The following is a 27822-nucleotide window of genomic DNA, read 5'->3' as shown; positions in this document are numbered from 1 at the left end:
GATTGACAGATGTCCTAGATTATGATGTTACCGCTGTTAGTGTAGGTAAGTGACATAGTATGTGAGTATGTGAGTTCTGATGTTACACTCACAGTAGTCAATTCTGTCTAACATGAAGATACTTAGATTTTTACCAGCACCTGGTATACTCTAGGTTGCTTTACTGCCATCTGCAGGGTTGTTTGTTTTTTTAAATCAATCATACTGTCTTTTTTCAGCAATGGAGTGGATCGATTTTTGTATGTGGTTTACTTTTGTCTGCAAGCCCCAGACAAAGTGAGCGATAACATACTTGTGGACTTTTCAGTGTACTGCAAATGAGAACGGAAGTCTACCTAGACCAAAATCTCGCCATCGGTGTGCACGTAGGAGCTTGGTGGGAAAAAAATAAATAAAAGAAGCAACAATTCAGAAAGAAATCTGAGAATGCTGCCCGTAACAGTTCTGTAATTTTATTTTCTGAAGATAGATGGGAAGAAAATCCCATTAGATTAGATAGTGGTGAGTTCCCTCCACCCACCTTCTCCATGTGCTAATAGACAAACACTCAGGCACATGGAAACACGTCTTCTCACTCTTTATTCTCAGCTACTAAATTTCACTCAGACACACAAACACTTTTCAGTCACTGACAGTGGCACACACAATTTAAATTTGAGGAAATTTGTAAAAAATAAAATAATTAACATTAGTATTTAATCCTGTTGCATGTGGAAAACAGAATAGAGAGTCAGTTGGCAAATGAGCTGCTGGTATTATTGGGCATGGTTCTTTGATCAATAATGGCTTGTACAAACCACAATGGATACAGCCATTAGAATGCTATAGCAGTGTATCCCATGGGGTAGATATTCCACCATATTTCCCCTAATAGGTTTTTAGATGCATTCTTTGTAAGTGCAACAACACATGCAGTATTTATTGCTCTTTGCTAAGTACCACACCATGACCATCCTCCATGCAGTATACCATATATTAGCATTATTGACACGGTATATCATTTGGATTGATAAATTAATAAAGGTAAAATAGTTGATATTATGAATTGTGCATGTTTTAAATAAACTGTGAGCTAAAAGCACCCAACGTTTACCATAGCTCCACACACACACACTTGGGGCTCGATACCAACCTGATTTACTCTCCCATTGATGTGTGCTGCACACTGTAATGATTATGTGCCACTGTCGGTGCTAAATAGTATCTGACAAGGCATGGAAAGGTCTTTCCTGCAACAGCTGCAACCACACTGGATCCCAGCTGCTCCTGCCATGGACTTTGCACCGGAGAGATCAGGAGTTCAAACAAAACAGTCAATGTGTTGTGTTGCATAACACAGCACTGCACTGCTCACCGCTGGGTGGGTATGAAATGTTTCCCCTGCATATGATGAGCTTTGCGACGCTGTTTGGCCAAGAGATGATTTGCATGTTTTATTTTGTTTGTTTCTGTTGGTTTACATCCCCACACTAAGCCTCTTGACCACATGGATTCCACATTTGTTATTGTAACTACCGTAGCCACCGAGCTCCTCCAAATGATTTACATATATTCAAAGTGGGTTAAAGCCACTTTAACATGCAGTATTTCAGTCGTATAAATATTGAAATGAATAAATAAATGAATAAAATTTGTCATCTACCATCCACATCCATAGAGTATAAAGATAAATACATAACAAGCGAAGATAAATAAATCCCCAAAATATAATATAAGGATATAAAATATTTACATGTGTATATTTTAGGTTTGTTTGGATCTGCTGTTTGATGTAAAGTAAGATTCTACAAAACCTTTGTCAGGTAAGGCATGTATGGATGCTTTAGATATTTTAAGTATGTTAAATGTATGTATGTACAGTATGTGTGCAGTTATAAGTGAATGTGCACTGCCCTCAGATGTATTAATCAACCACATGTGATTTGTTTGATGTGCTTTATTTACTTAGCTAATTTTAACATTTTTTGATTATTTATTTCAGTTTATTTAATATTACACTTGTTATATTTAACATTTATATTGTTATTGGATTCTAATTAACTTTTAGTTTGAATATATTTGTTTTGACTAATCACAAATATCACAAAAAAATATTTAAAAATATGCTTATATGTGATGTTAGTTTGTGTTATATGGTATGAATCTTACTTTTAAATTTTTATTGAATATCTAGAAATACCTTTATGAAAAGGTGACTGCTCCACCTAGAGTTACTTAGCAAACTAGCTCGATAGAAAAACAGCAGAATTTTTTCCTAAATTTAGTCTGTCAGGCTTTAAACCCGAAAAATGTAACTATCTTTTCCTGCCTTTTACTTGTTGGTTGTATTGGCAGCCATTTTAAAATACAACAAAGTTCAGATTTCTCTGTTGTGTATATAAATTGATAAACAACTGCTTAGAACCAAGGGGTTTTAACATAGTTCAGCGCCTGGGGCTTGCCTGATAGAATATCTCAGGGAAAATTAATCCCACTGAAATTCATCGTTCCTTAGTTACCAGACAACGCTTGAGGAGGGGATGAAAAATGGCGACAAAACAACAAAAACGCTAATATTATTCTTGTTGTTCTAAAGTAAAAGACAGACTGATGTAACATATTTTCACGCCGGCCACTCAACACCTAATGTAAGATGGAGGATGAAGAGACAACCTTGGTGAGTGGAAATGAGAACGATAGACAAGTTAGCGCTGTTTGCAGCTTATTACAAGACAGCAAGAGTTTAGCTCATTTATTTCGCAGAGCAAGAGTGATTTTTCTGCAATGACATTATTTGATAGAAGTAATGGCCGTGTTTGGAACGCAAAAGTATCCTTCGATAGTGTATGTTACAAGCTAAAACTAGCTAACATGAGCCGGTTGTGGAGTTGTCGTATTTTTCTCTTAATAGGTGATTCCTTATGGCGAATTCATATTGAATAAATAGCATAGTAAATAGGGATTCTGTAGTGTCAGAGTGTGAATACACACTTCCTTAAAACATCCAAGAAGACGAAAAAAAAGAGACGTGAGATATAATTCTTTATATAAATATGGACAGCGCCGAGAATAACTTAGGTTGACGCCAAATGTGGACAGCGCCGAGAATAACTTAGGTTGCCTTTTCAAGATTTGTCCGCTACGGCCACCATACTCTAAAACAAATCACTTCAATAATTTGGTTAATTCGTTTACATACGTATTTATTAAGCCAGGTGATATCTTAGTTATTTCGTTTTTAAATGACTGTTATTACTATCCTAGGGTCCAAAGGTTAGCTGTAGACATGTTTTTGTATTATTATTATCGTCATGTACATAGGGTCCAAACTTGCTTAAGGTAAGGTTAGCTGTAGACATGTTTTTTGTATTATTATTATCGTCATGTACGCTTGTTTTATTGGTCTTTACTTTATATTTAAAATGCGTCATATGCTCCTTTTTTGGATTTGAGGTTGCGTTTTTTTTTTTATTTGGGTTTCAATTAACTTTAGTCTCAATACAAGCCATGACTGAATTATTTAATTTCCGCTTTTTCTGTTTTATTTTCTCTTTCTAAGTGTTTAACTTTCTTCCATTTACAATAAATTAATTACAAGTATTACTGGTAATATTCACTTGTTTATTGTGGTGGAGGATGACGTGAGAAAAGCTAGAAGCCAATCTGAATGGAAGTACTCTGACAGCTACTTGTATATTGATGAATGACAAAACAACAATGATCTACCATTTTTTCCTAGCCTAGGGGACACAACCACCTTTTATTCTGTGGCCAGTCATTACCAATTATAAAAAGGCAGGTATGTTTTTAACCTACCTTTGGTCAACACTGACTCCAGCTACTGTTTGCATCTACACAGACTTTGATCAGATACTACTGCTTTGAGAAGCACTTCAATCATGCTGTCAACACTGCAGCCGCTGCCAAAAAGAAGTTCAGCCATGATCCCATCTACAGTTTTTTCCATGCCTATGGCTGCCTGATGCAGGGTAAGTCTGAGCCAATCAATAAATTAATGGCATTAGCCCTTTCCTGTTCCTCAGACTGTTCTATCTTCAATGTAGGCTGCATTTTGCACTTATGTTTCTGTCTGACTTCAGATCAAATTCGAGAAGCCACGGCAGAGCTGGACACATTAAGAGACAGCCGAGACGTGTCTCTTTGCACTCTGATGGCACTTGTTTATGCCGAGAGGAAAAAGAGCAACCCAGGTAATCCAGATTAAATTCCTTTAATAATCTCACACAAGCACAAACCCACCTGTTCATTAGAGTCCGTGTGGTGTTTTTGTTGGTTTGTTTTTACAGACAGAGAAGTCATCCAAGAACTTGATGCTAAGGTCAAAGAGGATAGGAAAAGTGCAACTCCCAAGGGTCTTTACTATGCCGGACTGTTCCTGTGGCTGCTAGGGCGAAATGATAAAGCGAGAGAGTACACAGAGAGAATGATCAAACTATCCAACGGCTCCAGAGAGGTGAGCTGTGTCACATTTAGAAGATTTTTTTAAATAAGAAATGCCATGAAAAGTATTTGAGTGTATGAAATAAATAATTTTTTTACACAGGGTACAATACTGAAGGCCTGGATAGATGTGACATCAGGTAAAGATGCCTACGCCAGGAAGGCTGGAAAATACTTTGATGAAGGACTGAAAGAGAGAACAGATGTTTTTGCCTTGATGGGAAAGGTGGGTCAGAATTTAAAAGAAACCTTTTTATTATTATTATTGTTTTCCCTAACCCAATGCTATGTTTGGTTTATAGGCACAATATTACGAATATCGTCAGAACTACTCTGGAGCTCTGGAGTTAGCTAACCAGGTCGTTGTGAGTTTCCCTGAGTTTTTTCCTGCTCTTACCAAGAAGATGAAGCTGTTGCTCAGCCTTCAGGACTGGGAGCAGACCATAGATGCTGCCCACAGGTAATGTTTGATTGATGTTTTTGTGCACAGTGACACACAGAGGTCATGGTTATACTGTATGACTCACAGTAAGTAATGACACAGGCTGCTTTAAGAATTGTTCTCACCATTTAAAAGCAAAATGAAACACTAACATGTTTCATGGCGTAAGTTAGTGTTTTTCAACCTTAGGGTCGCACCCCCACGTAGAGTCGCCTGGAATTCCAACAGGGTCACCTGAAAAGTCTAGTTATTGATAAAAAAAATTACTGATAAAAGATTTATTCCAATACAGTATAACAAATATGATTAAAGAAATCACTTCTAGCACAAAAGACAATGTCGCCAGAAATTTGTGATTTCAAATTAAGATCACAAGCCAAAAAAAGGTTGGGAACCACTGGTTTGAGCCATGTATTTTAGATTCTGGCCCCAATATGTCTGTCCAGAGAAATTATCTCCCTCCGACAAATATAGTGCTCTTCTCCAGGCTCTTATCCAGGTTGTGCAGTCAAATCTTTAAGTTGTGTTACGATTAGCTGAAAGTTTTGAACAACAGTCTACTCCTTCTCCTCAACCGCAGCCACAAATTATTTTATTCTTAGCTTTAATTTTGTTTGCTTGAAAGCTTGATATGGTATAGCTGCGGTATTGTATATTCTATTACTATCAATCAGTGAAATCTAAGCTTATTAAGTGTATAGGATGAACTACATTCACTTCACCTTGTGTCATGTTTCAGGCTTTTACAGAAGGACAGAAATAGCATTGAGGCAATACGGATGTTGGCTCTGCATTCCTTGTGTAGAGATGGACATATTACCGAGGTAAAGTTCACGCACCTTTACGCAATCGCACCTTTACATCGTAGGACTAGAGGTCAACAAACATATTTCCAGTCTAAAAATTTCTTTTCTTGCAGTCAGTAAAGCAGCTTTCCAACCTCATCAGCAGCCTGGACAACACCGAGCCCCACAACCCTGAGCTTTACTACAGAATGTCTCTGGCTTTCACTCGTGTTGTAAGACAAAATCTTTAAAATTGATTCAGTGGAAATGTCAAATAAATGGTATATGACTCTGGTGTATTTCCCAAAAAGTGTGGACGAAATGAGAAAGTGATCGAGCAGACGTTCAGGATGGTGGAACGAGCCTTCACCGTGGCTTCCAAAGACTCAGATTTTGCCACAGAGTTGGGTTATCAGATGGTTCTTCAGGGCAGAATCAGGGAGGCAATGAAATGGTACAAGACTGCAATGACTCTGGATGAAACCAGTGTGGCTGCTTTGACAGGTTACGTATTTGTATATAATATTTACATATGTATTATATATATATATATTGTACTTATATGTCAATGTAATTACATATATTTAAATATAAAAAGGTTACACTTGTTTTTCCTCTCTGACCTTTAGGCATTATTCGTTGCCAGCTCATAGAAGGACAACTGGATGATGCCGAACAGCAGTTGGAATTTCTTACAGAGATCCAGCAGTCCATTGGAAAATCCGCGGTAATGTCTGCCTGTAAATACTGAAACATTGTTCTCTTTGTACACATACTTGCAACACTGGTAGCTCCACCCTGACTACCACTCCAGATTGAAGTTGTTGTTTTGTGTGTGTGTCTCAGACTGTTTATTATCATCCATATATTTACTTCTTTTTCCTTTCACTCCTTCAGGAGCTGTTATACCTGCGCGCTGTCCTCGCCGTGAAAAGGAACCGGCCACAGGAGGAGATTACAAACATCTTGAATGATGCCGTGGACACACACTTCTCCACGCTGCAGGGTCTGCCTCTGGGAGTGGAGTACTTTGAGAAGCTTAACCCTGACTTTCTTTTGGACATCGTCAAAGAATATCTTTCACTCTGTCCTGCAAAGGTACGGCAGTATGCAGTTATGCAGTATATTTCCACTGACTGATTTGTTTCACATGTACAGTCTTATATAGTTAGGCTTCAATGTTATTTACTTTGTTTCTACCCTGGTAACAAATAATAAAAACAGAATATTTCACACAGGATTAATATTTATACAGAAAAAGTTTTTAAGTACTCAAAGGGACCACCAAGGTGCGCTAATGAGCACACTGCCTGCCTGATTCCTTTTATTTCTTCAACCCCTCCCTCTAAGAGTGATTATTAATACACAATAATGTCCCAATTTAACTGTGCAATATTGTAGCCAAATTTTGTTTTATAGTGAAATATTGCAAAATTTTATAGCAAATTTTATCTGCTGAACTTCACATTTTTGTTGATGCTGTGTAATTATAATGGTTGTGGTTTTATTTCTTATTTTGTCTTATTCCTTGTATGTATATATATTTTATTCAACATAAATTATATTGTTCTACCTTTATGCACATTATAAATTGTGGAATAAAAAAAATCTGGTTGTGTGGGGAGCAAAGTGATTGATAAATTGTGTTTATTTTCATCTTACTGCTTGTTATTCTAACTGAAGTTAATAAAAATGTCCCTAATGTTGTTTTATTTTGTTTTTATTTTTAGCCTCCAGCTCAAGGCCAGGCTCCTCCTCCACAACTCCAGCACTGCGCCTCACTCTTGGACACCGTGGTCAAAGTGGTTCCAGGTCTCCTCCAGGGGGTTTTCCTGCTGGCCAAAGTCAGATATCAGTCTGGTGAGTGCTGTATTTTCACAAAGGATTAGAATGAGTTCACCGACTGTCTTTCTTTTTTTTTACTGGCCTCTGTGTTTTCATACAGGTGATGCTGAGGCGGCTCAGAGCAGTTTGAACCACTGTTTGGAACAGTGTCCCTCTCATGCAGACGCCCACCTACTGATGGCACAGATCCATCTGCTGCAGGGGAACTTCACGCTGTGTTCCCAGTCTCTTGAACTCTGCCTCAGTCATAAATTTGAGGTAAGATACCGTTTTAGTTTTGAAGCAGCAGATGACTGAAACACTTGGCAAAACACCTTAAACTCACAAGTCTGACGTCCCTTATTATATTCAAGACTATATACAGAGAGATTGTAGTTCACTGTTTCACACAACCATTTATTTTTGTACTAATGATGCTTGATCTATATTGATGTATTTTCCATTGCGTGATGTCTTCATATGTCTTCATGTATCTGTTCTCTGTTCTATCTGTTCTCAAACATTGACCTAGTCAAATAATATGTATCTGTAATTGTTTCTGTCACAACCTCTCATGTTAGCAGAATCAGTTCTCAAACATTGACCTAGTCAAATAAATAAAACCGTATACTAGGATAAGTTTAATGATACTTAATTCAAATACTCTACTCGTACTTGAGAACCTGCTGATTCAGGAACTGGATGCTACGCAACAGCTTTTCACTACAATCAGCTCTGTCAACAGGTATTGTGTGTTTTCCTCCTTTAGATCGTTTAGTCTCACTGTGGTATTTATTTAGCAATTTGATAAAAGCTGCTCCATAACACTAAATACGCTAATGTCTCTCCACAGTTGAAAACGTATTCAGTGAACATCGCATGTGTTGATTTGCTTATGAAAACATGGAATTAGTACTACACATGTAATTAAGCTTTGCTCACTTTCTGTTCAGCCGACTGTGTTAACCCCTGCAAAAAGTTTTTTTTTATTTATTTCATCTTTAGTTTTATAGACGTATTGTATAATGAGAAAGATTTAATTTGATGTGTCACTTCATAATGTCTTCTCCAGATTCAAGAACATCCTTTGTACCACCTGATCAAGGCTCAGAGTAAGAAGAAAATGGGCGAGCTCACAGAGGCTATTCAGACCCTGCAAATGGCCATGAGTCTTCCGGGTGTTCGCAGAGCTGGATCTTCCTCCAAGTCCAAGACTAAGAAGATCGAGCTGAGCCCAGCTGACTGTGTCTCTGTCTTCTTGGAGTTAGCTGAAGCTCTGTGGCTCAACGGTGAACAGGTATGATACATTACGATTAGGTTCTTGTTGTTTTTTTATGTTTTTTTTTAAAGCTATGTCTGGATTTGAATACGTTGTTGTTGAATTGATATTTCAGCACGAAGCAGCAAAGGTGATGCAGGATGCCATCAATGAGTTCTCCGGCACACCTGAGGAGCTGCGTGTGACTATTGCTAATGCAGACCTGGCTCTGCTGCGAGGCGACACCACACTGGCGCTAAGTATGCTCCGAAACATCACCCCCGAGCAGCCCTATTATATACAGGCCAAGGAGAAAATGGCTGACATATATCTGAACCACAGGAAAGAAAAGCGTCTGTATGCCAGCTGTTACAGGTGAGAGGAAAATTAACATTCAAATTATAACTCAAAACACCACACTGCAACACATGTGACATGGCTGTGTTGTTCTCAGAGAAATGGTGGAGAAGATGCCCAGTCCTCACACATACCTCCTGCTCGGTGATGCCTACATGAATATTCAAGAGGTGAGTCTCATATTTCAGCAATACTTTATTGATCCTCAATGTGGGAGGAGGTGAGAGGTTGTTTGTGTAACAGCTGCTCCTGCAAGAGCATTTGAAAGTCTGTACTAAGCAGAGCTGGCTCCTGATGTAGGCCACAGAAACGGTCGTCTAGGGCGCCCTCTGCTGGCGTTGTTGATGCAGTAATCCCTTAGGAATGAGAGTGCTAGGGGGCACCAAATCAAAGGTTGACATATTATAGATGTATTATTCATTACATATTATAGGATATTAAGATATATTATAGAATATATATGTGTATATGTAGATATATATGCATCTATGTGTATATATGTATAAATATATGTGTATATATGAATATATATGTATCATATTATAATATTAGGATGTTATAGACTGAGATTACAAAATGTATTTTCATATGGTATGTTTTACTACTCTGAGTCAAGTGGAAATTGGAAAAATAAACAGGACATTCTTGTGTTTCGGTGATTGGTTAAATTCTGAGTTTGGTCAGAGAGTAGACCATCTGGTTACCTGCAGGTTTTATGGATAGCAACCAAAGCCTCATCCGTCAACGTCAGTCACGTTGATGCATTCTCTGGTTGTGGGTGAAGACTGAGCTCAACAGGTTTTAGGTTTCATACTATCCGGTTTTTCGTGTTCACTAAATGTTTAAAAATGATGTAACACCTCACTGATGTTTTCTTTTTTTTAAATCAACACTGAAGCAAACAGGACGTGGTGACCTCACTTATTGTCATGTGTTTATTCTCAGCCAGAAAAGGCCATTGAGGTTTATGAATACGCGTTGAAGAAAAACCCCAAAGATGGAGCTCTAGCTAGCAAGATTGGAAAGGCCCTGGTCAAGACCCATAACTACGTCAAGGTTTGTTTGTTCACTTATAAACAGAAGCCTCACAAAGACAAACTACCGCTGACGTAACCTGGCTCCTCTGTAGGCAATAAATTACTACGAAGCCGCTCTGAGGGCCGAGCAGCAGAACGTCTTACGTTACGACCTGGCTGAGTTACTGATGAAGATGAAGCAGTTTGAGCGCTGTGAGAAAGTCCTGCACGACGCCCTCGACCATGAACCAGGTGTGTCTGGTGTCAGAGGTGTTTTCCCACACATTTAATGAACTGATCACAAACTATTAATAAAAGAGACTTTGTTCAGACAACAACTCCGGTTGTTGATATTGATATTATGATATTGATAAAGTGAAGTAAAATATTATAAAACTATTGGTTTTTTTTCATATTTAATATTTATTTAGGTCAGAATATGTTTTCTTTTTATCTGAAGATTTCTATATGGCCTGACTTACAGCTTAGTAAAAACTCATTATTGTCCCACACAAAGTTTTTAAAGTAAATATTTAATACCAAACACAAACTTTGTTCCTATATTTTTGGTAAAAAAATTTCAGTTCGGAGTTTCAGAGGGGCTTTCCACCATATACTTGTGTTCAGTAAGATTTATCATCATGTTAGGGTTGTGTTAGTTTCTGTGTTGTTTATTTCCTTGTGTAGAAAAAAAAAAAAAGATAAACAGAGACGTTTGTTTAAAACAGGTACGGTACTGATTGTTTTGTTTTGTTTTCTCTTTATGTTCCACTCTTGTTCTACCCAGTGAATGAACTGCCAGTGCTCTCAGATGACTGTCGGTATCAGGTCCTGTTGGCAAAGGTCAAAAATAAGGTCGGGAAAAATGAGGAAGCTTTGCTTTCCCTTCAAAGAGTAAGTTCCCCTCGTTATTTGGCTCCTTTTTTGAGATTCCGTACTGTACAAGTCAAGATGTTTAGAACAGATGTTCCCATTTGATAACATTATAACTTTGTCAAGCGTAAAGTTCCTCCTGAGCAGTGACTTTTAACTGGGAGATGAAAGAGGTTCGATAAACTGTTTATTCACTGTGGCTTTGACTGTGGGAGCAGAGTGGCTTGAAGACCGGTTTGTACTGGTTTGCAATTCTTTTTTTATGATTAATTCAGAACACAGACACGTCTAATGTTGAGGGAATGTGTGTATGTTAATTAAATTACATTATTTTCATTTAGTTATTTAAAGTAAATTGTTTTACTCAAAAGAGGTTTTGGTTTTATTTTAATTTTAAAAAATATCAATGGCAAATATCATTTGAGATGTCTAAAGTAGAAATAGCGAGCAAAAGAAAAAAGAAAAATATATATAAATAAAAATTAATATATATACATATATGAATATAAATATATATATATATATATAATGATAAAGTATATGCTGACGATGTGATCATTCTAATTGTGTGCATTGCTTGCTGATAGGCCCGGGATGTCCAGGCCAAGGTGCTGAAGCGGGTGCAGTTGGAGCAGCCCGATGCCATCCCCATGCAGAAGCAGCTTGCCGCCGAGATCTGCGCTGAGATCGCTAAACACTACACAAGTCAGAGGGGCTATGAGAGAGCGGTCAAATTCTACAAAGAGGCTCTTGTGTATTGTGAGACCGATCGAAAGGTCAGCGCGGCCGAATCAAAAACGTTCTGTGTACTCACTGCAGCTGTGGTTAACAGGCATCATTTAGTGTCTTGTCCCTGTAATTTTAAAATTCCGTGACCTTAGTTGTGAAATGGTTTGACCGGAGAAAAAGCTTTGACCGGCCTTCATTCTTTCACACGTACACTGGTCACATGAACGCCATCCAAATGAATGAGTTCCCTGTCTGTAGGTGATGATGGAACTGGCTCGGCTCTACCTCACCCTGGACGAGGTCGATGCGTGCCAGGAGCAGTGCAGCGTCATCCTGAAGAACGACCAGTTCAACGAAGACGCAACGCTGGTTCGTTCTGTTCGTCTGTCGCCACAATTGTGTTTGACCTTTTCTTTGGAACTTGAGCGTGGCCCTAATTTGTTACATGTGTTTGCTCTCAGATGATGGCTGACATTATGTTTAGGAAGCAGGACTATGAACAGGCAGTTTTCCACTTCCAACAACTGCTGGAGCGCAAGCCAGGTGCCAGTAAAGTCACGTTTCGTGTTTTGTTAACCTTCAATTTGTGTTCAGTGTAAATATGAAGTGCTGATTTGACCTTCTTAGAAAAGTAACACATCAGATCTTCCGCCTGTTATTGCAGACAACTACCCGACTCTGTCACGTCTTATTGACCTGTTGAGAAGAGCTGGGAAGCTAGAGGAAATCCCCAGATTTTTTGATATGGCAGAAAAACATTCGTCAAGATCTAAGTTTGATCCTGGTTACAATTACTGCAGAGGACTTTATCTTTGGTGAGAATGGAATCCTGGACTATTTTTATTATCACCCATCAAATGTAGGACATGCTGTGATTGGGCGATGTGCTGTCTCGTCAGGTACACAGGAGAACCAAACGACGCCCTGCGACACTTTAACAAAGCACGGAAAGACAACGACTGGGGTCAAAATGCCGTGTATAACATGATTGAAATCTACCTGAACCCTGACAACGACACGATGGGTGGAGAAGTGTTTGAGAATCTGGATGGAGAAATTGGGTGAGAAGAGAAAAAAATATACGTGACTTGTAGTTTCCAAAATAATACTGTATGTGTTGAAAAATGTGAAAAATACCAGATAGAGATTTATCTCCAGGTTTCATTTTTTCTGTCTCTTGTTAGAAACTCCACTGAGAAGCAGGAGTCGGAGCAGCTGGCTGTGAGGACTGCGGAGAAACTACTGAAGGAGTTAAAGCCCCAGACGGCAGGCGGACACATACAGCTCAACATCCTGCAGAACTACTGCATTATGGCAACCAAGCAGAAGGCCCATATAGAGAAGGCCCTGGGTGTTTTCACAGAGATTGCAAACAGTGAGGTAAGTAAACTCCAGATGGTGCACACGATTAGCATCACCCTGCCTCTGCTCTGTCAACACACCCACACTGGAGGGTATATTTACTCCCTTAATGTCACTCATTCCATTTCCTATTAAACTGCACACCTGACATCTGTGGTGGGCCCATTCCAGTGCTGTGTGTAGTTTACTCATGTAGAAAATGTTGCTGTTTTTGAATGAATAGGATGTGGATGCAGACCTTTGAAATGTTGCTGTTTTTCCTGCATAATTCAACGTTGACTGTTTATATGAATAGGATGTGGATGCAGACCTTTGTTGCAAAGGGAACATGTGGCCGACCAATAGAAGAAGATCCTTGATTTTTGCATTTAAATAAAATGAAATTTGTGCTCTGGAGACAAAGAGTTTTTCATCAACGTTTTTAATTTTACTTTCCGCCCACGACCCCAAACCGTGCACATTAAGAGGATTAGATCAGACCCTTGTGACCCTGCAAAGGATTCATTATTCATTTATTATCACTCCTTTAAAAATACATATCAGGAAAGCAGAGGGGGTCAGTGTTGTGAGATGAATCCTTTCTAAACCAAATTCTTTGGGTGGATTTAGAAAGACCACGTCCCTGCACTGTTGGCCATGGCGACGGCTTATATGATGCTCAAACAAACGCCGCGGGCCAGGAACCAGCTCAAACGCATCGCCAAGATGAACTGGAGCATCGTCGACGCCGATGAGTTTGAGAAGAGCTGGCTGCTCTTGGCGGACATCTACATCCATTCAGGGAAGTATGACATGGCCGGCGATCTCTTGAAGAGATGTCTCAATCATAATAAGGTCAGTGCTGGGAATCCCAGTGTTTGATTTCAGACATATTTGCTGACAATAATAGTGCTTTTCTCCCCAGTCGTGCTGTAAGGCTTACGAGTATCTCGGCTACATCATGGAAAAAGAACAAGCGTTCCGTGATGCAGCACTCAACTATGAACTGGCCTGGAAATATGGAAATCGGACCAACCCGACTATAGGTGAGTCATCGGGTCCTGTTTCTGTTAGTGCGACAGAAAACACATGAATCATCAGAATTACTGTAGAGGTTCTTCAATCTTCTGTTTTCCCCGTTCCAGGATACAAACTGGCTTTTAACTACTTAAAGGCCAAGAGACATGTTGATGCCATAGATGTGTGTCATAAGGTAGGAGGCAGCAGAGAGACTTTACAGTTTCAACAGTTTACAAGTGTTTTTTCTAATCCCATTAATCATGTCTGTTTTCACCCAAAGGTTCTGGCTGCTCATCCGAATTACCCGAAAATGAGGAAGGAAATTCTGGACAAAGCTCGTGCTGCGCTGAGGTCTTAGCGCTGGACTTGTCTCGTGTGTCTTTGTGGGGTTTTTTTCTTTCTTTTTTATGTGAATGTGGAGCGGTTTTCTTTAATAAAACATAAGGTCAACTTTCATAGAATGCACTGCTATGATTTGAGTGCAGAGAATGTGCAGGTATTTTAGTCAAACTTTTTGGGGGAAACCCTCTTTAATTCCATATTGACCTTTGAAGTGTATAAATAGCTGAGTGCTGACATTCCTGGAGGAAAACCACAGAACCCAGAAAAATAGAGGAGGGGGTTTCACACACCTGCAGGTGTTCTTCCCTCAGAAAGACTCTAAACTAAATTAAAAAGGAAACATTGTTTTTAAATGGTTTAGTCCAGTGTTTCCAAAAACTTTTTTTTGGGGGGGGGGCACCCATATGTTAAAAGTCACAAACCTTTGCGACCCAAATCAATAGACATTATTCGTACTCCTGGGAAACATGATGTGAGATGAGCCCCCCCAAAAAAAAATCTGGGGTCGCGACCCAGTCTTCAGTGTTGTTTTTCAAGGGGTGCAGAGATGGAGCAGGGTCACATGACTGTATATATTGTACAAATCTGTGTTGTTTATAAACTGAGCCTAGTTCCATTTATAACCATACCTTGTTTGGGTTGGGGTTTTTTTTACTATTTTAATAATACACAGATTCCAGATACCATTGTCTGTTTGAATCTTGTCTGTCAACTTCATGCTTTATAAATGTATGTGAGCATTTTAATTTGTTGCGAAACAAAAACTAATTAAACACGGGGTTGGATTGTGCAGAAGGTTCCAGATTTTCTAAATATATAGTTTCTCTTCTCTGTAAAATAAAGTTTCATAAATAAAGTCTTTGAATTTCTATTTACATTTCTATCACTGTCTAAAAAATATAATTTGATAATTTATTCCAGGATTTATTGCCCTTTAAATGTGAAAAAATGAAAAAGGTAAGATTTTCAAATTTCAAATTTTTTTAAAATTTTTTTTTACATCATGATAGTTTTTCATTGGCCCTTTTTTTCCCCTCTCAGAATCTGACCACCACATTTCATCAGCTGTCTCTTCTCCCGAGCGAGGCTGGAAAAATAAATGTTGGACGCAGTGAATATTTTAATGGACACAATAAACCGAATTCCTGCCGGGAATAGGAAGTGGCTGTGAACCTGCAGATGGACCGAGGAGTGGGAGTCAAAGGCGGGGAGGCTTCACACTGACTGCAGCCTGACTCCCTGTGGCTGCGGCTCCTCCAGACTTCCAGGATCATCCGCTGGGATAAAGCTGGGAAATTAAAGTCTTCAGACTGGGTCCAGAGTTTTCTGGTGAGTGTCACATTGACAGCCTTAACAACGTGTTCAGATCTGGTTCCACGCGTAAAGATACTCAGGTTTTTTTTTTCTTTCTTTCTTTTTTACTAAACACACGTGCGTTTTGGGTTCCTTCAAGTGTGTGCGCCGTTTTCTCACACAGCCTGATTGGATGCGGTGGGCTGTGTGGGGGCATGGTGCGTTCCTGCCTTATTTGTAACCCAGCAACTGTGCCGGCGAATGAGCAGTTGAACAAATCCTGTTAATGACACCGCTGCTGGATGTGAGCAGCTCCGTGTGCGCAGACCGCTGCAGCCGTTGGAGCTGCAGAAAGTCCGGTTCCGCGCTGGTGTTGACTGGTTTCGGTTGGAATTAAACATTGTGACTTTAATTGTGACGGAAGCCCCACCGAGGACGGACCAACACTGGAGTTTTTCCCCCCCAGAGTGTCGTTTGTCCTCCAGGTATGGATTTTGACACGCTGGAGTCCCGTGTGCGCAGGCGCGCCCCCACGTCTCCTCCTTCTACCTGAGGGGAGCGCACCTTGATCCAACGAGACGGAAGTTTTGTGTGAAAAGAAGACGGCGAATCTTTGTTACCACTCCGCCGCGGAAAGTTGGTTCGCATTGCAGGCGAGAAGTGATTAGAGCTCCGGTCAGATCGAGATGCCATGCGGTGGACTGTAGAGGAGAAGTTTAAAGGGCTTTTCCAAGCGTAACCTGCGGTGGTTCAGCAACTCATGGTACGTGGACTTTTTCACAGTCGAAATAGAGAGAAAAGAAAGTCTTTCAGTCTGATTTCAGGAGCCGTTTTAAAACTCTGTGTTTGACATCAGTTAAATACCACGTCACAGAAAGTGTGTTTTCTTTTTATATTCAGATCCACAGCATAACTAAGATTGATTTTTTTTAAAATAACAATTTAAGTCACTGCATATAGATTCATCCCCTGATTATTCTGGCTAATCTGTAAAAATCACTGACAATCCACTCTGAGATTGTGGATCCACCTGAATCTCGCTCTCATTCCAGCCTGCTCTCCAGTGAAGAATGACGGCTCTCCGCAGACTGCTCCGGCGGAGGCTGCACCCACTTAAACTGGTGGTCGTGGCCCTCGTCTTTGTCACTTTTGTGTTCCTCATACAATGGGAAGTGGGGAGCCAAAGCCACCAAGAGGAGCCCTGGCTGAAGGAGATGGCAGTGAAGCGGGACGCCATGTTGGGCATAGTGATGGGAGCTGTCAATAATTTCAGGGACGCCATGCCAAAAATGCAGATCAGAGCCCCCGTGCGTCTGTCGGACACCGGGGGAGACGGCACCTCCTGCAGGCAGGGTCACTACACCGTCGCCGAGCTGAGGCCGGCCCTGGAGCGGCCGCCGCAGAACCCCCTGGCTCCTGGAGCGGCCGGGAAACCCTTTCATACAAACTCACTGAGTCCCGAGGAGCAGAAGGAGAAGGAGAGGGGCGAGGAGAAGCACTGCTTTAACCTGTACGCCAGTGACCGCATCTCACTGAGCAGAGACCTGGGCGCGGACACCAGACCATCAGAGTACGTCCCCCCCTCCACCCACACACACACACTCACCTCCTGCTTTTCAATAATGTGTCACTTTAAGTTGTTGTTGAACAATGTTGAACATGTGTTTCATTAGAAAGAACAGCAGAGATCTCAGAGGAAGTAACGACTGTCAGCCAATCAGCGCTAACCTCCATCTGTCAGTGGTTCTGATGTAAATATTGTACTATACTATATTGATCCCATATTTGGGAAATTGTTGTGTTAGCATCTGATATACTGTTAACAGGCTGCCCCTAGCAAGCTCCAAACATGTGGTTTCTCTGGGAATCAAACCCACAACTCTCTGCTTCCAACTATGGAAGCAGCTCACACCAGTACATCAGGTGACTGTACTGGTGTGAGCCAACTGGACTCCTGTGTCGTACCGTACCGTACCGTACCGTACTGTAAGCACTTCATGGCTTCATGTCTTGGCTCAGAACTCAGAGTCACACTCCTGGTGAAGTGACTCAGGCTCAGGTTGTTGTAACACACTGTAATTAGGGCAAAACAAACATCAGGGTCCAAAACCCAAACAAATCCATTACACAGTGTTTGCCTTTTCGCAACTGTGTAAAATCAGAGGGAGAAACCACAGCCGTGATTGTTCTGACTGGGACCTTGTTGCGGCACGCCTGCCCAGTCACTGTGGCCGGTTCAGGGAGCAGCTCACTTACCGTATGTTTGGCCAATCACAGTACATGCTAGTCCAGGCAGTCGTTCCCCTGTCTCAGATATTTGCAGGTATTCCAAAAGGCGGCGTCTCATTTGAAGCGGACACCACCCTGGGGGAGAGAGTGTCGATGTAATAACCAGACTATTGTTCAGCTCAGGAACTGTAGCGGACAGTCACATCTTTGTGCTCCTTCTCCGTGCTGCCACAGATGTATTGAACAAACCTTCAAGCGCTGCCCCCCCCTGCCGACCACCAGTGTGATAATTGTGTTCCACAACGAGGCCTGGACTACTCTGCTGAGGACGGTGTACAGTGTCCTCCACACCTCTCCTGCCATTCTGCTCAAGGAGATCATCCTGGTGGACGACGCCAGCGTCGACGGTACGGCCCTCGCTGGCTTTGATTTTTTTTTTTTTTCTCCGTGCATGCTGGGTGGGAGCTCTGGTGGGTAACAGCAGGAAGGGTCAGTGAATACTTTCCTAGAAGGAATTAGCAGCGTTTCTGCTCTGCCGTGAGTCAGAGTCCAGTGGAGTGTGGGTAGGAAACATGAGAACAGAGTATCACTTCTTCTGTTTTTGTTGGGCTTTTTTTTTTACTGCCAGATGTTGTCACGGGGTTCATACAGGTGATTTTTAAATACTTCAATTTACTTCAACGTTTTTTTTTGTGCTCATTTGTTTGCGAAGTGAAATAATTTGGGATAAAATCAGAAATGTCAGAAAATTTGCCATCACGTTTAATCCTTAATTGGACAGTGACTCATTTGTTCCACAAATGATCACAGAGAAAGGTGGAAAGTGTTTTGCCAGAACCTCAAAATTATCATCATCATCATCATCACTATTATTATTTTGAATTGTCTCTCGCCCACAAAAAAAAATTTTTTTTTGCATGTAGGATTAGAAAAAGAAAATATTTTTTACCAGAATTGCTTTTTAAAAAATTTGGATTACAATTGGATTGATTAGCCAGTCATGTACTTGTCACTATAGTGAGCTGTAGTCTTTTGTAGACAAGGAGAGACTAATTTGTGAACCATCTTCTGTTCTTTTGTCTGACCTGCAAGAACTCATCTGGTAAAAACTGAAAATATTTTTAAGAGATTATTAAAAGTGTCTCAGATTTGACTTGTAAACAAGAATTAATATAAATCAAAAAGTTTCTTTCATCTTTTTTTAGTTTTAGTTTTTGAATCTCCACTTCCAGGCTGATGGTTGTGAATAATACAGTATATTAAAATAAAATAATTATTCAATTATTCACCTGCCTGTCATTTAAGTTTTATTTTTTTAATTTTTCTCCAGATATCTTAAAGGATGAGCTGGACGACTATTTAAAGCAGCTCAGCATCGTACGAGTCGTCCGCCAGCGAGAGAGGAAAGGCCTCATCACCGCTCGACTGCTCGGCGCCTCTGTTGCCAGCGGCGACACCCTCACCTTTCTGGACGCGCACTGTTAGTCAGCATGTATTTTTGTCGGCCTCGCCCCCGCGCAAGCGCACACACACACACACCCTCAGATAAACACGACAATGACTTTCCTTCTCCTTCTTGAAAAACTAGTAAAAGACGTTGCCGAGCTGCGTTCCTTATTTAGCTTCTTGATTTGCAGGTGAGCTGCGGCGTGCTGACTTTTTATGAATTGTGTGTGTGTGTTTGGACAGGTGAATGCTATCAGGGATGGCTGGAGCCTCTGCTGGCGAGAATAGCAGAGAACTACACTGCAGTAGTCAGTCCTGACATAACCACTATTGATCTGAATACCTTTGAGTTCATGAAGCCGTCCCCGTACGGTCAGAACCACAACCGGGGAAACTTTGACTGGAGTCTGGCTTTCGGCTGGGAGAGTCTTCCAGATCACGAGAGACGGAGACGAAGAGATGAAACCTACCCTATTAAGTACGAGAAAAAAAAAAAAAAACATGTGAATGATTGTAAAGGAATATGAAGAGGTGTTTTTTTTTTGTCTGTTTCTTGTTGTGTTTACTGCTGTTCATTCTCAACAGGACGCCCACATTTGCCGGAGGACTCTTCTCCATTTCTAAGGACTATTTTTATCAAATTGGAAGCTACGACGAGGAAATGGAGATCTGGGGTGGAGAGAATATTGAGATGTCCTTTAGGGTAAGGTGTGACTTGACTTTATTTTCAAATATGCAGGTTGTATTCATTATCTCACTGCTGGCATGGTAGGCATCCCAGCCTTAAAAATAACTTCCCTCTTCTGAATGGATGATCTGATTATTAGGACAGTAAAATATCTGTATGTATATATANNATATACATACATTATTATATATATATATTTACGCAAATAACAGTAAAAATTCTTTGATAAATACATCCAAATAAATAATCAAATGTACCTGTTATGACCTCACCAGTATTTATCGTGGGGTCTGACCTCTGGTGGTCACTCACTGTGCATCATTTCTGCCTTGAACCCACAGGTGTGGCAGTGCGGGGGGCAGCTGGAGATCATCCCTTGCTCCATCGTCGGCCATGTTTTCCGCACCAAGAGCCCCCACACCTTCCCTAAGGGCACACAGGTGATCGCTCGCAACCAGGTACGACTGGCCGAGGTGTGGATGGACGAGTACAAGGAGATCTTCTACCGGCGGAACCAGCAAGCTGCGCAGATGTCGAAGGATGTGAGCAAAAGTTTTGTCTTTTTAATCTGCTACAGTAGTTCATACGTCTCTTACATTACACCCCGTGAAGAAGAAAAAGCAGGAAATACATATTCACCATGTTCTTCATACAAATGACACACAAACTCAGACGAGACAAATAAATTAGCCGGTGCAGACTGAGAGCTGTTAAAGCACACAGGGAGAGCCCTGAAGGAATTCTCTTCTAGTAGACGACACGGACTGGCAGCGGTTCCCAACATGTGGTCCCAAAGGTGTCATAAAAAGTGTTCCCTGAAGGCTACACCTTGGTGGCGGCCCTGTCCTGTCCTGCTGTCTTCAAACAGACAGACCAGCAACCATAGCTTCAAGGAATGCACTGCAGTGGCTGTCAGTGTGCCCCGGGGGTGAGCCGCCTCCTGGTGGCGGTGGGGAGAGTGCTCATTATGTGCAGGGTGGCCACAAATCCTCTTAAACACGCTGAACACTTCACTTTTACAGGGGAGTAATTAAATCCTCTTAACGTTGGTTAAAAAAAAAAAAGAAAAGTGGAACAATGTACAACGCTTCCTAAGGAGGTTGTTAAAGAACTGCAGGATGTTACTGTAGGTTTGTCATCAGACAGGTGGACTCAGTGAAGTCTACTGTTGTCACTGACCTGTGTCTGAAATATATATATATATATGTATGTGTATATATACAGAAAATATATATGTAATTTTTTATAAACATATTTGCTACTTCTTAACACTATATACACTATATAATTTCTGTCTATACATACACATATGTATGTGTATGTATATATTCACATACTGTATATACACATATAAATATACTGTGTATATATTTATATATATATACACACATAAATGGTATATAGTGGTAAGTAGCAGAGTAGTAGGGGAAGTAATAAATAATATTATGACTATAATAAAGGGTATTTGGAAATATATGTGGCAGTATTTCTGCTAAATACAGTATAACCCGCAGAGGAAATGTTAATCAGACTTTGATTCTCATTCACAGAGGACGTTTGGAGACATTTCCAAACGGCTGGAGTTTCGGACGAGGCTGCAGTGCAAAAGCTTCTCCTGGTATTTGAAGAACATTTACCCAGAGGCCTTCATGCCTGATCTGAACCCGCTCCGATTTGGCTCTGTAAGATCACACACACACACACACACACACACACGCACCACACAGCAGTTCTCCTCTTTCCAAACCTTACAGCTCTGTCTAGCCACTGTGGGTTTCCACGTGGGATCTCCAGAGGGCACTGAACAGTTCCAATTTGACACCAGCCAAAGCACTCCAGAGAATAAAAAGTTGTTTGAACAGCTTGCATGGGATGTTAGTTTTTTCATTTTGTTTCCTCTCACTGCTTTCCCTCATCCCTCGCTCCCTGTAGGTGAAAAATGTGGGCAGAGATTCCTGTCTGGACGCTGGAGAGAACAATGAGGGAGGTAAAGAGCTGATCATGTACCCGTGTCACGGACAGGGAGGGAACCAGGTCTGTCTCAATACAAACACACCACCACAACCAGTTCAATCACAGCCACTGAACCACATTTTTGTTTTTAACCAGTTCAATCAACAGCCACTGAACCACATTTTTGTTTTTGTTTTTTTTTTCTTTTAATGATGTAGTATTTCGAGTACTCCACACACTACGAGATCAGACACAACATTCAGAAGGAGCTGTGTTTGCACGGCTCCGATGGCTCTCTGAAGCTGGAACTCTGCCAGTACAAAGGGGGAGGCTCCGGCGTAGGAGAGGAGCAAAAGTGGGAGCTAAAAGACGTAAGTTGTTCTTCCTGTGTCTGTGCGTGTGTGTCCGTTCATGTGTATGATTTATAATATTTGAAATTCATCAGCTCTGTCTCTCCGCTCCACATAGAACCAGTTATTCTACATGCCAGGACTGAATCTGTGTCTGACTGCACGCCTTGTGCATCCCTCCCTCGCCACCTGCAATCCCTCAGACAGATACCAGCTCTGGTTCTTTGTCTGAGTGCGGGAACTACCACAGTAGGAGTAGCTAATCTGTATGCACAGACATACTAGGTCAATGAGTACGCCCTACCATATGCAGCTAATTCTGTCCTTTTTTTTAAGTATAAGGACAAGGAGTTTTTTTTAATTTTTTTTGTTGTTTTTTTTTTAACATACGGTAGAAGAACTGAACTAATGCTGCTGCTGAACAGTCTGGACTCTGACAGAAATACAGTGTCTCACTGCAAGAAGGAAGCTCTGAAAAATAATGCCAACAACAACAAGTGCCTATTTTATATTTTTAAACTTTTTCACCATGCTGCCTTCACATTCAACACGACCAGTATTAGGTACAGCATAACAAGCCAAAATTCCACACTTTGTTTTAGGAAACAGATAACAACCCTTAGACATATATATATATATAGATAGATAGCAGGATTTAATTTGTTTTTAAATTTCTACCTCCTCCATTGGCAGGTTATGGCCGTATTTTAGATATACTTTGATAGTTAATTTTTTTTTTTTAAATCAGCTGAAAAAAATTATAATTAACTGTGTCCCGGTGTAACTCAATAACCACATATTTGAAAAAACTAACACTCGTATTAAGCCTCCAATAAACATTTTAAATTGCATTTTGTGGCAAAATCAGAATAGTGAATCTAACTAAGAATTCCACAGAAATTTTCATATTTGGAATAGTGAAGCGGTTATTATAATTTGACTTTGTTTATACATTGGTATTGCAACAAAATAATAACCACAAGAAAAAGAAAAAAAAAACTTGGAGCAAAGTCCTTGAAAATGCATTGTAGTTCCCAACTGAAGTGACTGTGATCATTAATTTATGTTAGCAGCTATTAGCTCACTGCCTTTTTACAAGTTAATTATAAATAAGTATTTGTTATTGTACACTAGTTGTGCAATAAGTATGTTCTTCACAAATACTCACCAGATGTCACTCTGCTACACAGTGACAGTTTATCAGTGTCGCTATGTAGCCTTGACATGCTAATGTCTATTGACATCACGCTAAGCTAATGCTTATGAATCTGCAAACGCAGATTCCGCCAAATACCCATTAAAAAAAAATTCCATATTTCACCAAAGAAAATCCCACATAAAACATATGTTTTGTCCCTTTTTTTTATATAAAAGAAAAATGAGAGAATACTTAGATTTTTCTTCCTTGAATGTAATATTCTCAGTGGGAACACTGGTTGATGGTTGGGGGATGGTGGTGGAACACAGTAGGTGATGGTATTGTGAAGTCGATGCAATTTTCTGCCAAGACAGAAAATGACAGAGGGCAGTGCTGGGGTCAGACATGTCCGTAAATTCGGGTAGTTTAACTTTGATATATTTATTTCTTAAGATTCCATTTTATTTTTTATTTTTTTTAATCTTTTAACCCATAAACAGTTACTATACAGATGGATGTGTACGGCAAATTCGTTTTTTTTTTGGATGCACACTTGGTTTTTATTGTGAGTTGACCTCAAACAATAGTTACTGCACTCACCAGCAATTACCTGCAGTCAAGTATCAAGTGCTTTAACTGTTACTATTCTTGGCAGTGTTTCATGTTATTTAAATTTTTATTTTTATGTCTTGAACACTTCCACCTAGTGCTCTTAAAAATCCTCTGTTCAGACGTCTAAATTCTGTTCCTTTATGCAAGCAAAAATCCACAAATGAATGTCTGGTGCAGGCACTGGTGTTTAGATGGAAGTGAAAAGTTTTTTTTGTTGTTGTTGTTTGTTTGTTTTTTTGTAACCAGTCGGGGATTATTGAAAGGTCGGATTTTTTAGTGTTTTCCTTAAATGGAAACTGTTTTGTGCCTTGATATTCTAAGGTTCTTCTGAGCTCAATAAAGTCTCTTGACAGAGTACTGAGAGCCACCGTGTTTGATTTTTCTCTCTCTGGTCTGCAGAGGGCGCTTGACACAAACAAATCCCAACAACCCAGGCAGCAGTCTGTGGTGTAGATACAGGACTTCATCAGGGGTTAGGGTTAAGATCAAACCAGCAAAGTTTAATGAAACCAAAAAAATGAGGCAATTAAAAACGAACGCTGTTGTTCTCTACAAAAACCAACACTGAAAAAATATGTGCAAAACATATGCATTTCACGGAATATATATACTGTATATATATATATATATAAAGAATAAAACACATGAGGCACATAAAGCTTTACAATTCACAACCAGCTTGAAACAAAAGACAACTTCAAAATAGCGAAGGAATTTACTGGATACAGACTCTTCATAAACCACAATAAATACACATTTTTATTATATCATTCATAATAAATACTGAAAAATGTAAAAACGAAGCAAATTCTTCAACGGATGCTGTGTCACGGTGTCTGAGTCGACACACACACACACACACACTGTATGCTTTGGCACAACTGATGGACACTGATAGGCCATGTCAATACTACTGATTGCCTGCAAACACTCATTTAAACCATTAGGATGGAATTACAGGTCTGTGGCTTTCATCGCACCCGATCTCCACACTCGGTACTAACTTTGAGATTGTGTAAATTCAAGCATGGAAATGGTATAAATGTCTGTGCTCATGCAGAAGCAAAGAACCCAAGGTAGAGAACCCGGGTAGAGTCTTGTTAGAGTGTATCTTGCGTTCCTGGGATTCTTCCTTATTTTTTTATTTTTTCAAATCAAAGAAATTGCAAAAAAAAAAAAAAAAAAAGAGTTATTTACAGATTTTTGGCGAACTGTTTGGCTGTCATTCTTGGATGGCTCATAAGACTCACATAGTGTACGTATGTGTTCAATAATGATATGAATCACGTTTAATATTAAGCTTTGATTGTCAACCTTGAAAATTTGTTTCTCCTATTTCATTAATACAACTATGGCGTTTTCCACAAACCCCAGCGCTAGTCCGTTATTTTGAACCAATCTCTGTTCACCTTTAAACGAGAACGTCTGTTACAGTCCTCGGAACTATTGCACGTTACAATTTCATAAAACTAACCAGCTTCATAATCAGATCCTCATAAATAAACATCTCAGTACATCGACAACTTGTAGCTACAGTGTTCCAGAGCAGAACCCTCTTCACAATTCAAGTTATAAAATACTGGCACGTCATTTCGGAACAGTATTTGTGAAATAAGTTTCCAAATTAGCTAAATTTTCGACAAAGATAGTTTCATAACGTCCACGTACCGAGGTTATTTATATGTATTTGTATTTCCAGGAAACTTTGTACACTTTTCTAAAATACGGAAGAAAAAGGTTCAATTCTGGTTTTCTGTAATTCACTTGGTTTGACAGCAAAAAAGCAAAAAACTTAAAAAAAAATTTTTTTTTAATTATTTCATTCAATTACTTTTGTTTAATACATTTCTGCCAAGCTGCTAATATGTTAGCGGCTATTGGCAAGCAGTACTGCTTTTAGGATTTAATTTTAGCACTACTTGTTGTGTATTAGTTGTCCAATTAGAAATTACTTCACTCAAAACTCAGTATACTACATACTGTAGTTTTATCATCACCGCCGTTTCTTACAACCGAGTGAACGAAGCCGTGAATTCAGGAGCCGTGGTTTTCTGTCATTCAAGTATTTTTCAGCTGCATGCCACTGGGCCCCGACGCATGAGTGCGATAGGCTTTCCACTGATTTTGACATGCCTCACATTTAATGCTACTGATATTGTATACTAAAAAAAAGAGAGAGAGAGAGTGAGAGAGATTAGGTTTTTACATGCTTTTCAATAACCATAGAAAAGCATATAATACTAACCAAAAGATCAATAAACTCACGTTTCATATAAAACAATAGCAATTAATCCTTGCCAAAAACAGCATGCACGATGTTATCAAAACATTTACAATATATAAGTATGCCGATCATCTTCAAACAATAAATAAACTGACAGTAAAACCTTCTTTTTTTTTGCACATTTGACTGATACGGTAGACATTAAAAAAGTAACATTTACAGTACAATATCTGCTTAAAACTAGAAATTTACATCTGAAATTACAAGATACATTGCACGACATGACAAAGCGGAAAATGTTTCACTTGTTTTGTACTCTCACCCATTTTGCCCTTGAGCACACCGTGAAGTCGTAAAATCCTTCAGGTAAAAACATTTACTGAGAACATACAATAGTCAACGTTCCACGGTGGAGTAACTTGATTTGCAGTTTAAGCTACAGTGAGATCTTGTTTCTTTCTTTCCTTCTTCCCTTTTTTTTTCATTTCTCTTTCTTTCTTTCAAAAAAAGCCATGACTGTGTTTCCTTAAAAGACCATTTGGTCAGGCTCCAGTAGAGACAGAACAATAAAAGAACACTTAAGAAGATGTCACTCACTAAATGGCTGTGACCTCGGGGCAATGGTCTGGTAAAGGAAGGTTCTTAGTACCGTTCGCTAGTAAGGTCAGGTCAGAGTTTCTATTAACGCTGGACTCCTGCTGTGGCTGCTCGGCTGCCAGACGTGAGCTGTAGGGACCCTGCGTGTTATTGTTCAGGTAGTTCTGGAACTGTGTCAGGTTCTGGTTCTCAGGCTGCTCCACGTGGGCCGATTTGGACGTGACCTTCTCCCGGTCTGGAGTGTAGCAGCTGACGGGGGCAGAGTGAGCGCCGTTGAAATTGTGAGCAGCTGTGTATTGACCTACCGTCTGACTGGAGTAGTCTGGGTACTGCTCGTCGTTTAAGCTGAACGGTCCTTGCGCTGTGTTGCCACTAGTTGTGCTGACGGGATCTTGGAACGCTAAAGCCTCCCCGTAGGATTCAGCGGAGAGGTCGGTCTGGCCACCAGAGACGGCGGCGGCGGAGCTTCCCAGCTGGTAGTACTCCACGGAGGAGGAGTTCATTAAATAAGTGTTGCCGTTCACATGGTTGTCGTGGGAGCTGTCGGTGTAACACAGCACCGTGGACAGAGGCACCACCTCGGTATGAGACGTCGGCGGGGTCGTCGCGTCGTTTTCGAAGTTCTCGGGCTTCTCGTCTTCATTTTCCTCGTCCTCAGAGTCACTGTTGGCCAGACTCTGCGTGCTGGAGTCGGACAGACCGCTACAGACGCTGCTGCTGTCCTCCTCGTCCTCCTCATCTTCCTCATTTTCCTCATCATCCTCTTCCTCCTCTTCTTCCTCATCCTCCTCATCTTCATCGTCCTCATCTTCTTCCTCATCATCCAGAGGCTCCTCCATTTCGTCCGTGGCCTGCAGGTGCATGC

At 40.3% G+C, this 27822-nt stretch overlaps 3 protein-coding genes across 4 annotated transcripts in view; 2 read left to right on the top strand and 1 right to left on the bottom strand.

Moving 5' to 3' along the window:
- The first annotated feature begins 2390 nt into the window (after window positions 1-2390).
- Window positions 2391-15296, top strand: ttc21b (tetratricopeptide repeat domain 21B). Its single transcript, XM_008328717.3, has 29 exons — window positions 2391-2656; window positions 3839-3968; window positions 4080-4190; window positions 4287-4453; window positions 4544-4666; window positions 4743-4900; window positions 5622-5706; window positions 5802-5900; window positions 5979-6171; window positions 6297-6394; window positions 6565-6765; window positions 7398-7527; window positions 7613-7770; window positions 8564-8788; window positions 8886-9124; window positions 9204-9276; window positions 10052-10162; window positions 10236-10374; window positions 10910-11016; window positions 11583-11771; window positions 11983-12093; window positions 12186-12267; window positions 12389-12539; window positions 12624-12785; window positions 12909-13104; window positions 13696-13920; window positions 13991-14111; window positions 14211-14278; window positions 14366-15296. Exons 1-29 carry the CDS (start codon window positions 2633-2635, stop codon window positions 14441-14443), a joined length of 3954 nt encoding a protein of 1317 aa, XP_008326939.1. The 5' UTR covers window positions 2391-2632; the 3' UTR covers window positions 14444-15296.
- A 147-nt stretch (window positions 15297-15443) lies between these two features.
- galnt3 (UDP-N-acetyl-alpha-D-galactosamine:polypeptide N-acetylgalactosaminyltransferase 3 (GalNAc-T3)) lies at window positions 15444-24491 on the top strand. 2 transcript variants are annotated; one of them, XM_025063550.1, is made up of 12 exons: window positions 15444-16483; window positions 16773-17290; window positions 17394-17471; window positions 18184-18356; window positions 19280-19429; window positions 19639-19873; window positions 19981-20098; window positions 20425-20625; window positions 21634-21765; window positions 22016-22117; window positions 22255-22407; window positions 22505-24491. In XM_025063550.1, exons 2-12 carry the CDS (start codon window positions 16791-16793, stop codon window positions 22616-22618), a joined length of 1956 nt encoding a protein of 651 aa, XP_024919318.1. In that variant the 5' UTR covers window positions 15444-16483; window positions 16773-16790; the 3' UTR covers window positions 22619-24491. The 2 variants fall into 2 exon arrangements, with proteins under 2 accessions (XP_024919318.1, XP_008326940.1); XM_008328718.3 differs by lacking the exon at window positions 17394-17471.
- A 145-nt stretch (window positions 24492-24636) lies between these two features.
- The window catches only part of csrnp3 (cysteine-serine-rich nuclear protein 3), a 45717-nt gene continuing 42531 nt past the window's right edge, over window positions 24637-27822 (bottom strand). Inside the window, exon 7 of the mRNA XM_025063925.1 lies at window positions 24637-27598. Coding sequence (XP_024919693.1) covers window positions 26957-27598 — 642 coding nt within the window. The 3' untranslated portion in view covers window positions 24637-26956. The remainder of the gene's footprint in view (window positions 27599-27822) is intronic.

This window comes from Cynoglossus semilaevis, chromosome 16, assembly GCF_000523025.1.
Source record: "Cynoglossus semilaevis isolate Cse_v1.0 chromosome 16, Cse_v1.0, whole genome shotgun sequence".
NCBI classification, from domain to species: Eukaryota; Metazoa; Chordata; class Actinopteri; order Pleuronectiformes; family Cynoglossidae; genus Cynoglossus; species Cynoglossus semilaevis.
Note: the sequence above shows the minus strand (reverse complement) of the source record. Positions and strands in the feature narration are given on the sequence as shown.